Source organism: Primulina huaijiensis, chromosome 7 (genome assembly GCF_012295235.1).
Source record: "Primulina huaijiensis isolate GDHJ02 chromosome 7, ASM1229523v2, whole genome shotgun sequence".
In the NCBI taxonomy this organism is placed as follows: Eukaryota; Viridiplantae; Streptophyta; class Magnoliopsida; order Lamiales; family Gesneriaceae; genus Primulina; species Primulina huaijiensis.
The window spans coordinates 21,272,135-21,285,267 of NC_133312.1; the positions used below are offsets into that span (position 1 = coordinate 21,272,135).

General features: G+C 36.3%; 3 protein-coding genes across 3 annotated transcripts; 2 read left to right on the top strand and 1 right to left on the bottom strand.

Moving 5' to 3' along the window:
• Window positions 1–332: 332 nt before the first annotated feature.
• LOC140981378 (cysteine synthase-like) lies at window positions 333–3,121 on the top strand. Its single transcript, XM_073447763.1, has 10 exons — window positions 333–536; window positions 632–741; window positions 875–932; window positions 1,511–1,774; window positions 1,922–2,059; window positions 2,156–2,207; window positions 2,331–2,410; window positions 2,499–2,558; window positions 2,684–2,764; window positions 2,878–3,121. Exons 1-10 carry the CDS (start codon window positions 492–494, stop codon window positions 2,965–2,967), a joined length of 978 nt encoding a protein of 325 aa, XP_073303864.1. The 5' UTR covers window positions 333–491; the 3' UTR covers window positions 2,968–3,121.
• Window positions 3,122–6,249: 3,128 nt separating this feature from the next.
• Window positions 6,250–9,402, top strand: LOC140981750 (prefoldin subunit 2-like). The gene is made up of 2 exons (XM_073448176.1): window positions 6,250–6,414; window positions 8,843–9,402. The coding sequence occupies exon 2, from the start codon at window positions 8,852–8,854 to the stop codon at window positions 9,293–9,295; it is 444 nt and encodes a 147-aa protein (XP_073304277.1). The 5' UTR covers window positions 6,250–6,414; window positions 8,843–8,851; the 3' UTR covers window positions 9,296–9,402.
• A 2,597-nt stretch (window positions 9,403–11,999) lies between these two features.
• Window positions 12,000–13,012, bottom strand: LOC140980232 (transcription repressor OFP16-like). Its single transcript, XM_073445955.1, has one exon. It carries the CDS (start codon window positions 12,762–12,764, stop codon window positions 12,123–12,125), a length of 642 nt encoding a protein of 213 aa, XP_073302056.1. The 5' UTR covers window positions 12,765–13,012; the 3' UTR covers window positions 12,000–12,122.
• Between the last annotated feature and the right edge of the window lie 121 nt (window positions 13,013–13,133).

A 13,133-nucleotide genomic window follows, 5' to 3' on the forward strand; every position in this document is an offset into this window, starting at 1 on the left:
TTACAATTGATGGTAAGGAATGTTGATAAGAAGAAGATATTTTGTGAAGATTGAGAAGGAATGGAGTGAGATGTGGACCGTGTTAAGTTGGATGACATTGGGTCGTGTAAGTTTTTTATTTAATTAAATTATAAATTTTATTGTATATAAAATTAAAATAAACATACACTAATGAAAATTTTTTTTTTTAAACAAATTTAAAAAAATATTAAAAAATAAATTACATTCATTTTTTTAATAAACACCTCCTAAGTCCTAACAGTCCCATAACACCTCCTAAAAGTCCTCTTTTTTTTTTTTTTTTTTTTTTTTTNTTTTAAATAATAAACTCCTCCTAACAGTCCCGTAACACCTCCCAACAGTTCCGTGTTGCTGGACACAACCCGATGACCGTCGAATTTTCCGAAAGAAAAGTGGACAGTTGAACTTTAGTTGAGCAACGATTTTGAAGTCGCTGGCCTGTTGCATTCTTGGTCATTTTACTCGCGAACATGGCGGCGGCGGAGGAAATAGGAATTGCAAAGGATGTCACTGAAGTAAGTCTCCGCAAATTGATTGGATTCCTTTTTAACTTCTTCTTGAATAAGAAGATCTGGGGTGAAACTGATTCTTGGGTTGAATTGTGTTTCAGTTGATTGGTCGTACCCCTTTAGTTTTCTTGAACAATGTTGTCGATGGTTGTGTTGCTCGTATTGCGGCCAAGCTGGAATACATGGGGCCAGGCTCTAGTGTCAAGGATAGGTATCTCTTAAACCTCTCTTTGAATCATCAAGATCAAATTTTTGCAACTTTTTTTATGGGGCCGAGTCAGTGTCTCTCGAATAGTTTTCTTTTCAAAAGAAGTTATCTTCAGTTTATTATGCTTGTCTTGCAGGATTGGTTATAGCATGATTGCAGATGCCGAGTCACGGGGCCTCATCGCACCTGGAGAGGTTAGCTATTTCTCTTCAGCTGGATTTAGTGCACTGTTTTGAAAAAAGATTAGTTTCGCATCACGAATCGATGACTAAGAACTCGTAACCATTGATACTGTAGGTGCATATTATGTCTTCTTAACATTTTGATCTATCGTCGAATGGATCGAGATTTTAAAGTAGAGGGTGGATGTGTCTGTGTAAATTTCCCGAGGAAAATTAATAAAATAAGGAGATTTCATTTGCAAATTTTTGATAGGATTCAGTTGGGCGATACTCTCCCTCCTTGAGAGTTGAGCATAACTCCACCCAAAAGTTGGCTAACTCCACCCCAAAAGTTGGCTTTGGACAACTCCCAAGAACTTATCGAGCAGACATGTGACATCTAAACACCCCACGTTGGTTGGATTAAGTTATTATGAGTTGTATATATTTACTTGGACAATCTTTGAGCTACCTTTTGGGTGGAGTTAGCCTCAACTCTCAATCTTAACAGTGTGGTGATTTTGGATAAAGAATTAAAACCTACGTTTGTGGTAACAACTTTTGTTATAGTTAACTTCTTTCTGTTTTCTTACCTTGTATTTTCGATGAAGAACGTCCTCATAGAGTGTACAAGCGGAAACACTGGTATAGGGTTGGCCTTTGTAGCAGCTGTTAAAGGTTATAAGCTTATTATTGTTATGCCCGATTCCATGTCTCTTGAGCGGAGAATTGTTCTCCTTGCTTTTGGTGCTGAATTGGTGCTCTCGGATCATGCCAAGGGGCTACCGGGTGCTATTCAGAAAGCTGAAGAGATAAGGGATAACACGCCTAATTCTTTCATCCTTATGCAATGCGATAACCCTGCTAATCCAAAGGTAGTTAAACTGCTTACTGGTTGCTCCCTTCTTGAATTTCTCTATAGACTACGTATTTTGTGAATCATATATACAGGATAATATAACTTGATTCTCCTGAATTTTTGTTTTTAGTTTTGCCATATTAAATTAATGTTATTTTTGTAGATACACTATGAAACCACTGGACCCGAGGTTTGGAAAGGAACAGATGGAAAAGTCGACGCATTTATTTGTGGGATCGGTACAGGAGGAACTTTTACTGGTGCTGGAAAGTTTCTTAAAGAACAAAACTCTGATATTAAGGTTAGCTTTAATATTTTGATTTCAAGTATGTATCTAATGCTGGATGTGAATTGTGGTGCATGCATTAACTTTTTATTCTGTGAAACTATGTTTTAGCTTTATGCCGTGGAGCCAGTCGAAAGTGCTGTTCTCTCTGGAGGAAAACCTGGTGAGTTTCGGCTAAAATTGTTGAATTTTCTTCTATGTTGACAGCATCATAAAAGGTTTAATCCCAAAACAATCGGGCCCAGATATATTGTGTGTGTATGTAATGTTTTTGGAAATGATAAAGGTGGACATAAGATCCAAGGAATTGGTGCTGGTTTTATCCCTGATGTTATGGACGTTAATCTTATCGATGAAGTGATTCAAGTAAGACTCTTTTGTTCCTTCGCTTCTTCTTTATGGTCAATGTTCTACTCGGATGCAATGCATTAATTTCATCATATTATTCTTTTAGATTTCTAGTGATGAGGCCCTTGAGACTGCAAAGCTTCTAGCACTAAAAGAGGGGTTATTGGTAAATTATTTAGAACTTCTTATCTTAGTCATGAAATGTCTGGTGGATTCTTTTGGATATTAGTCTATGTGTAAGTTCAATTGTATGCGCATATGCACGTGGATTGATTATGTGCTTTTATTTAGGTTGGCATATCATCTGGTGCTGCTGCTGCCGCCGCAATCAAGATTGCAAAGCGGCCAGAAAATGCTGGAAAACTTCTTGTTGTAAGTCTCATCAATTTTATCGAAACTATACGCACACGCGCACACAAACGATTGAGAACATATTGCAGCTAGTATACGAGACATGGTCTTAAATTAAAGTGGGATGGATACAGGTTATATTCCCGAGTTCCGGGGAGCGTTATCTCTCTTCTGTACTGTTTGAGTCCATCAGACAAGAGGTGGAGAACATGACTTTGTCCTAATGAACAATTGATGACACACCAAGAATCAAGGGTGGATCAATAATACACTTTGTATTTTAAAAGAGCTTAACATTTTTATGTAGATTTTTTTTTTTGGGGAGAACTTGGTTTTTCTTGCACAAAATAAAAATATTGATTTTGAAACTCCAAATAATAGACATGGTCATCCCATCCCTTTTCCACCACGATAAACACCCAAATAGCCAAATGCATTAACGAATCACGCCAATTATGTTGACAAATAGTCTTAAAAAGTAGCCATTTTATTTTAAAAAATAACCATGATTGTATTGTGTATGTATAGTTGTCTGTGTGAATAGGCTGCCAACAGATGTCATCGAGTTGAACTAGAGGTATATCAAATTAAATCGAGTCGAATAGAAATAAAATTTTAAAGTTCAAATTATATTCGAATCAGATATATATTTGAACTCGAGTCGATTTGAAGTTCAAATAGTTCAATTTTTTTTTTGCTCAAATTAAGCTTAAGCTCGGTTTATAAGATTCGGACATGATGCAAGGTATTTGAACAATTGTTAAAAAATAATACTAAAAAAACTCGAAATATATTTATTTAATATGTAATTATATTATATCAATAAAATATTAAAGTTTGTGAAAATAATTTGAGATCAAGTTCGGTCTGAGAAAAAGTTCGAATATCTATGAGTTTGGCTCGAATTGATAATTTCGAATATAAATTAAATATTTATTGAGTTGACTCGGTTTATTTGCACCTCTAAGTACAAATGGTTTGGTGAGAGCTCCAAACTTCGAAAAACCTCCAACGTAAAGATGCACCAGGTTAGGGGGGCGTCAAAAGTGTTTTCGACCGAAAAAAAGTCTTGTAAGAAGGATTATATTTTACAATGGATCTTTATTAAATTTAATCCATTACGAAATAGATACATCACACAACCATCGTTTATCAACGTGAGGAAGACCATGCTTGATTAAATAATTATGACAATTGCAGTAATGATTATTTATATATCAAAGGTTATATTTTGGGGATGTTGACTTAGAACAGAGTTGACAAAGGATGTATCAGCCCTTCCTAGGACTAGAAAGATGCTAGATATTTGAGAATCAAAGGAGACAGGTGAAGTGAGTCCTTAGGATTGTATGTCCTCAGCAGGAGTGATTTTCCTCGAGCCATTTCTAGGCTGAAGGGCTAACCCAAGCCGGTTGTAATAACCCTGACACTTCAAAAATTAAACATAAAAATCCGCAGCCGGGAAGTTGATGGAATTGTCTAGAAGATTGACAATGGGAGCTTCAAGTGATAGAGGGGAAGGATGATAAAGTGCATGAACAACATTTACTAGTCCAACTCTGGAATCGCAAGTAGCACGCCCTCTTGAACCATACAACGAACCATACAACGAACCATACAAATCTCTGCTAGAAAAGGAGAGAAGTTACCATGCAGCCTACATGCAGCGGCTATGGTAATCCCATCAGAGGACATCCTATTCACTCCTTGGAACCTAGGGTCCTGGTCCTCTCTTCCTTGGTTGGTGTCTGGAGATTTTAATGCTATTGCTCAGATTGCTCTCAGGCATCCGTGTTATCTTTTTGTGATGCTCTCAATAGTTGTGACCTCGTTGATCTTGGATTTGTATGTCCACGTTTTACATGGACCAATTATCAGCAGCATCCCTATGCTATCCAACAACGTTTAGATCGCGCTGTGGCAATGATGGAATGGCAGGAGTTGTTTCCGCAGGCTCGAGGTTTTCATAAGATTTCTTTGTATCTGATCATGTTGCTTGATTTGCATCGTCCTGCGCTTAACAACAGCTTTCTATTCCTTTAAATTTGAGTCCTACTGACGATCTCATCGCGATTTTCCCACTCTGGTCACCGAATGTTGGTCGAGTTCTCTTCATTCGAAGCCTGGTAGTTGTTTGGTCCTTCGAGATGCCCTGACTCGATGTGGGAAACAACTTTATTTATGGGGCACCCGTACCTTTAGGAATTTGGCCAGTAGAATTAAAGAGCTCCAGCATTCAATTTCTCGATTCAATTCTGAACTGTTAGAGGTTGGGAGGCTGCCAATTGTGTTACAATTGGAGATACAACGTAGACCATCTACTAGCACTCGAGTAGTATTATGGGAAACAAATATCTCTGCCAGAGTGGTTAGGTGGGGTGACCGTAATACTAAGTATTTTCATAGCAAGGCTTCATTTTGCGGCAGAATAATCGAATTCAGGGACTTCGCAATAACAGTAATGCATGGGTTACTGATTTTCAGGGCATTTCTTCTATTATTCTCAACTGTTTTGCTACAATTTTTACTACTAGCCATCCCACAGAAGATTGTGTGGCTCGAGCAGTTGATGGAATTGATCGTAAGATCCTGCCTCCTACGTGTGATTATTTGGATGCTCAGTATACTTCACAGGAGGTTCGGGATGCTTTGTCTACTACGAGTCCTTGGAAATCACCAGGCCCCGACGGGTTTCATGTTGGTTTCTTTCAAGAGAATCGGGGAGTGGTGGGTGAACACATTACTCAGGTGTGTCTCTCGGTTCTCAATGAGTATACATCGATTCGGGAGCTGAACATGACTCATCTTGTGTTAGTTCCGAAGAGTAAGAATGCTACTTCTGTGGCAGATTTTAGGCCATTGAGCCTCTAATGTGATTGCCAAAGTTATATCTAAAGCTATGGCTAATCGCTCAAAGGTATGTCTATCAGATCATATTTATGTTGAACAAAGCGAGTTTGTACCGGGACGCCTAATCACTGATAATCTCGTTTGGATGCTTACACATACGTACTCAAGACCACCTAAGGTTGATCGCTTTTAAACTTGACATGAGTAAGACATGTGATCGAGTGGAATGGTTTTTTTTTTTTTTTTTTTTGATGTCAAAACTAGGTTTCGTAATAGATTATCTTGGTTGATGGTACAATCCAATTTTCTTGTGTGGTTAATGTTAGATCAACGGAGGTATTCTGTCCGAAGGCTGCCCTCTTTCACCATACTTATTTATGTTATGTATGCTCGAGTAAATAGCTTAAATGTGCACAGACTGCTCCACCAGTAACTCATCTGTATTTTTGCTGATGACAAATAGTGTTGCCATTCGGGATTATGGTAAAATTATTAATTTACAGAAGCCCAAATTTCCAAAAGTTTAATTAATTAATTAATATAAAAATGTAGATTTTGAAAAGTATAAAAATAATAAATGATTTTCATTTATCGATTGAATTAAATAATTTTCTAATCTCACTTCTTTACCCATTTAATCAATTGCTGACTTGTTCGTTCAATTTAAACAAACAAACAAACGGTGCCTTAGTGGTTATGCTATGCACACCATTAGGTGAACTCAATAATCCATATAGCTGCCGGGAAGACTTCGCCAACGGCCACGGGACGGACAAACTCTGCACCCCATCACTAGTGGTTTCCTTGGTTGAATCTCTCAGGTATTTTATCCTTCTCATATTGATTTTCTGTCTACTTTCCTCAAATTAATAAATGCGAACGAGGGATTGGTTTTTCTCATAGAATTAGCAATTAAAACCTGATTTTCCAGTATATAGCTGTAGTTCAGCGATACTATCTGTGGTCTGAGGTTTCTGATGCTAGTGCTACATGCAGTTTTTGTGCAAAGATGGAACTTTTCTAGGTTTGTATCGTAGTGGCTGCCAAATTTTGATAATATGCAGTTTCTTTGTAAATAAGGAAAAAAATTCTGGTGGGCGAAGCTTTTCCATAATATTTGACTGAGTATCCACCCACAACATGGATGATCCCACTCTGGAGGTGTTCTTGACGTATGAATATTGATTTTGTAAGTGAGATCTGCACGAATGCCATTATTGAACCGGGGCAAGTTAGACATCAATGCCCATGTATTATAGTATAACCGATAATTTGAAATATAGGATGAACTCATGAACATGATCACAATGGTGATAGGAAGCAGGTTGGATTCCCTTCAAACCCGTTGAACGATTATTGGTGGACTTTCTTTAGATTTTAGTTGCTGAAGTGTTGTGGGTTTAAAATTTTTATTAGATCATGCTTAGTGCAACGTCGAGTTTAAAGCACTATTTAAGTGTTCACAAGATTGTTTATCTCTAGTGCTAGTTTGTGGTTCTTACCCTGTTTGTTGCCAACTTGGTAAATGGGAGACTAATTAACTATTTTTCCCTTTCTGTGATTTTGGCTGTTAACTATTTTAGGGACATGCACTCATGCACCTACATTAACTATTCTTGAATGTTCGCTGACGATGGTTGTGTAGTAAGTATACTTCTCTCTGATTTTCTGGGACAACTTCTAATGATTCACTGAAGATGGTCGTGTGATAGGTTGACTTCTCTCTGATCTTTTAGGATAACTGAAACAAAATACACCCTGGTTTGTATGGAAAATCTGTTATTGTGTCTTTCCCTTGTGTCCTGCTGTCCTAGCTGCAGAAGCTGTTTGATAGATCACACACTTCCATGATAAATAGTTGGTGGAGGGAAGATTGAGACGTCAATTTTTTTTAGCTGAGCTTGGCATTTGTACTGAGTTTATATGAAGTAGCTCGCAACGTGTTTTGACTAGCACTAAAACCCATAAACGAATGCGCAGGTTATGTGTGATCATGTTGATGAAGTGGGCCTAACTCAGTTATTTGGAAACCAATCCTTACAGAGCATTATGCTTCCTAACCCCTTAACTCTCAAATTGTTGTTGCACTTTGCGTATGTGCTTATCTATTGAACCTTCTAACCATATCACCTAACATAGGATATGCTCGGAAAAACCAATGTGTGATCATATTATAGCCAATCTATTTCTACTAACTGAGTTGAAAGCTTGGTTGTTATGTAACCACTATCTGTACTTTCCAAGATGCAATTAGTTTGGATCTGAGTTGTGACAACAAGGTACATCCACATTCCACATGCTATGTGTTTATGAAGCAATTAACAACCATAATGCAGATACAAGTAAGACTTTGTGAAATCCCAGCCTCGTGATTCTACACACGTACAGTAGTAGAAAAATGTAAGCATATAAATATACCATTGCTTTGAAACTAAGGACAGAGGAGACTTCGCCTGTTCACCACTTGCCACTCTTTGAAGTATTGGAATGTTTATAATAAAGAACCCCTATCACCTGTAACACATTTACTATGGAAAATCATTGAGCATTAAGTAAATGAGAGGCAGATTTTAGGCAACACCCATATGTTGAGGTGTCTTCAATCAGAATTAAGTGTATATGATAAGATTCCAGGGTAACATCACAGGATTGGACAAAATGGAAAAGAAGCAATTTGTCATAATTCACGCTTGAGTACTGACCTATGAGATCTTAATTCCTGGTGTGTAAGCTGATCAGAAGACGTATGGTTCATTGGAAATGTACGCGTTCCTTACCAGTTTGTCATTTAAAAACTTACAGCTAGTCAAAGAGATCCAGAATAAAGCCCGGGACATCATTACAATTTAGCATAGACTCTTATGAATACGTAGTTATTTAAGCTGATAAAAGTGTAGGCTTAGATGTTTCTTGTTAGTTTATTGTTCTAGCCATCAACTGTCGTGATAAAATAATATGAGGGAGATTTTACTACCATTAGAATTCACAATCTTTCATTTTTGGTTGAAAAGAAAAATGAGCTGCCGATAAAACTTCTGTTGACACTGTTCACTTCAGCCAAAATAAAACCGTGTTCTAGGTAGTATGCGATTGACACTATCTGTTGTGTAAATTCATCTGTTTATGTGGCCTCAATTCCTACTCTCCGAGAGCTTCATTTTGTAGTGATAGGTAAGCATGTGCGGACAGGTTATATCTAGATGCCAGCTAGATGCCAGCTTTAACATATTTGATTTCTGTTGTCTTCAGATCAATATCATGGCTAACTCTGAAGGTGATAGGAAGGAACCAATGAATGAGCAAGCAGTTGCCAACATATACGGTGCTATGAGGACTGACATGAACCAAATCTACTCCAAAATCACTGAACTAGAAATGGAGGCCAGTGAGCATTCACTTGTGATCAATGCTATAGAACCGCTTGATCCGTCGAGAAAATGCTACAGGATGGTAGGAGGCGTTCTTGTAGAAAGAACTATAAAAGAAGTATTGCCTGCCGTCCAACGTAACAAGGAGGGGCTTGAAGAGGTCATTGCTCGGCTTAATGAAGCTTTGGAGAAGAAGAAAATGGAGATAACTGAATTCGAGGCCAAGTACAAAATAAGAATTACAAAGGGCGATAGTGCGATGAAGGATGACAGTGGTAAAAAGGAGGGAAATGCACAGGGCGTGCTTGTTGGTCCTGCTGCTTCTACTGAATAGGTCATCTGTTTTTTTTGCTCTAAACATCCCTTTACTTTGCGTTTGATTATGGTGTAATTCTGACAACGGTTTTGAACTTAAGATGTTGAAACTGACAATTTCGTTCATCTCTCAAGATTTGTCATCGTTATCTATGCAAGAAATTGAGAACAAATAGACATATATAATTCCTAGAATATTAATGGACATCTTCTAAGTTCTACCCCATTCAATAAACACTAATCCGTTCATGGTCCCTTTCTTTCATTGACTTCTTGATTTCCATGTTCCCCAAGTCAGTCATTTCAAAACACCAAATAAAGAGGAATCTAAAATGTGCAACTCATGCATCCAATGTCACATAGCTATCGTGTTGTCTTTAAAGGCTGGGGATCTCAGTTGCAGCACATGTTGGTCTGTCTAATACATAGAATGTTATGTCGGTAGACTTGGTATTTTTTTGTATAAACTTCGCCTTTTCTCGTACAAATACTGGTAGACACTGCTGTAGCTGCTGTTTCAAGTCCCCTTAACCAGGCATTCTCATAAATGTTGATTTGATTGAAAAGACAGATCCATGATCGGAGTATTGATCTTGTTTGTGTTGGAAGTTTGCTAAATGCATCCTTTTCAGTTATTTTCATGTCGTCCTCTTCTAATTATTGCTACACTGACCACACTGTTGTCCTTTTTGTTTTTTCGCATTCTCACTTGGTCTTGTCCCCATTAATCAAGGGGAGGGTGGGTGGGTGGGTAAATCTATTTCGTATTTTTAAAAGAGTTTCAGATTTTTATTCAGATTTGTTTTTTGGGAACTTGGTTGTTACTCGCACAACATCGAACATCCTCTTGAATCTCTCATTTTAATTATATTTTTGGATTTACCATTAACAAGAATAAATTAATAGATGAATATAATAAGATATATATATATATATAAAAAATAGTCAATTTAGTCATCTAAGTTGTCATGTTTTCTTTTCGGTCATCTAACTTGTCAAAGTTATATTTTAATCATATAACTTTGGGTTTTGTTAGTTTTTAGACCAATTTAACTGGTGTCTTGACGTGATGCCGAAATCATCATCAATTTCCAAAGTTAAATGAGTATTTTTCGATTCTACGTCAACGTCCGGCGAAATATGATTAAAACCAGCAAAAAAAAAACAAAGTTACGTGACTAAAACCTAAATTTGACAAATTAGAAGCATAACTTTAAGGACTATATTGGCTAGTTTCTGGAAAAAATAAATAAATCAAACTTTATTGTTTTCCGTCTGAAATCAAAGATATATGTCACCAGTTCGCTGGTTTATAGGATGAAATTTATAGAATTACGATATCTATATTTTCTAAAAAAAAAAAAAGATATATACTTATATTTTGCACTATTTATTTATATAATGTGTATCACAGTCCTAGGCCTAATAAAAAGGGGAAGGCTAAGATTAAGATAATGTAGTTTGGCATCGGAATGGGCACAGTCCTAGGCTACCAACCTAATCCAATTATCTCTACATATGTTAAAACAATACTTGTGATAATACCAGAAAATATGACTTAATAGCGCATTTGGATGTATTTATTGGATCTTCTTTGCTTGTCCTAACCATGCATGTAATAAATTAAAATATATCATTTAATTTCCCAATAATTTTAAAAGAATATATATATCACTAAAATATCATTTAATTTCCCAATAATTGCAAAAGAATACATATATCAAATTTGAAGATGATGAAAATCCATTATGCATGATTTATTTTACTGACGAATTCGTGCTTAAGGTTATTAATTTTCTATTTTTAGTTTCTCGAAGAAATATATATATTTTTATTACAACTGAGACGATATAATTATCGTGGCGTGTAATATATTAGTACGTTGGCATGGTGATTATGACCGATCATTTGGAAGTAATTGTTTCTCGTGGTCCGAAATTGCGCTTTTTGAGAAAATATAATTGTAATTTAATCTCCTTTTTTGTTTTTGTTTTTGTTTTTTTTTTAAATAAAATAAAATAAAAATTGTTTCCTCGCAGACAAGTTTTGGGTTTGGTTCAAGAAAGCTCTTGAACGTAATGCACTATTTGCATGGCCACATACGACAATATATTTTGGATTTTGTGAGATTTACAGAACACTAGATCTTTAAATTATTAAGAAAAATATAAAATAGAAATAACTTTATAGCATATAAAGAAGATAAATCAATATTATTTTACGGTTTATAGAATTGAATAACAAAACAAAATTTAATCTCCAAGATAAGACTGAATAGGAAAACAGATTGGCAAAAACTTGTGTGAGACGGTCTCACGGATCGTATTTTGTGAGACGAATCTCTTATTTGGATCATCAATGAAAAAATATTATTTTGTATTGTGAATATCGGTAGGGTTGATCCGTCTCACAGATAAAGATTCGTGAGACCGTCTCACAAGAGATCTACTCAAACAGATTATGCAAACGAGGGTGAAAAACGCTCTTTTAAGTTTTACCAATTTATCACAACATATATTAAATTTTTTACCCGAAAAATGGAGTTGGAGACGAGATATAACTCAAATTTTACAAAAAATTAGAGTTGTAAATCATCGTGTTTATCATCTCATAACGTATAATTTACTATTTATAAATAAAAAAACACATTATGTAATAAAAATTAATCACATATGTCGATTTTTTTTAAAAAAAATTATAAATAATGTGTGATACATTTGATTTAAGAATATAAATTTTAAACACCTCCAAACCAAAAGGAAAAAACTCCCTAATAGTTACCTTCCTACATTTGTAACAACTAAAAAGAACCAAATAAAAAGACAATAATACTAAAAAAAAGAATATTAAACCGGCGGCGATGGTGTGGCACGATGTCGACGTCGGCGGTGAGGGGTACTCCGGCAGCTCACAGGCGGCGACACGAGGGACACGACAATGTCCGCAAAAGCGTCGATAATAAATTTATGGGTGTGTTTATGGTTTAACGTTAAATAACACATTAGAAGGTCATGCAAGAACTCCCCGCTAGATTTCAAATCTGTCCAGTCGTGCGCTTCAATCATCTCCTGCATTGATTCCTTGAAGTCAGCATATGGGTCCGATGTATACTTTTGAATAGCCACGCTGCCGCTCACCACCTCTCCAGAATCCATCAACCGCTGCGGCTGCTCGAAGATGGAGTTGGAACTTCCTGGGGTGGAAAAGAAGAAGCGGTGGGAGGCGTAGGCGGAGCTGAAGTCTGGGATTGAGTCATCATGGATATCATAATCATCGAAGGAGGAGGCGGTGGTGGTGGTGGAAATTTCAGAGTCAAAAGTAGTGATTGTTACAGCTGATGGATCATTAATGGCGGGCGGCGGCGTAGAATCGTTGTCATCTTGTTCATTCTCTTCTTGAATGGGGAGCGGTGGGGTAAAAGTAATAAGGGGGAGACACTTGAATTTGGAGAAGCAGAGGTTGAAGCTCTTCCATAGCATGTTGGACATTCTGCTTTTTCACTAATGTGGGAATTTGATTGGAGAATGAAAATATTTATACATGAAGTATAATATTTTTTTTACCAAAAACTTTTTAATTTGTTGTCATTTTATCAATCACTTCATAATTTTAACCCACTAACTTTCAATTTTAGTATTTTTCATCGTATAAATATGACATCAGACATAAATAAACGGAAAACACGTCATGTTATCTTTTTCCTATTTCATGTCAATAATTCTCAGCGTCATGTCAACTTCCGATAGAAAACTGAGATTGTGAATCGACTGATAACATGACAAAAAAACATGCAAATTATGCGACCAAAGAGTGTATGCTATATAGGTCATATATATCGGAATAAAAAAAATTTAAAA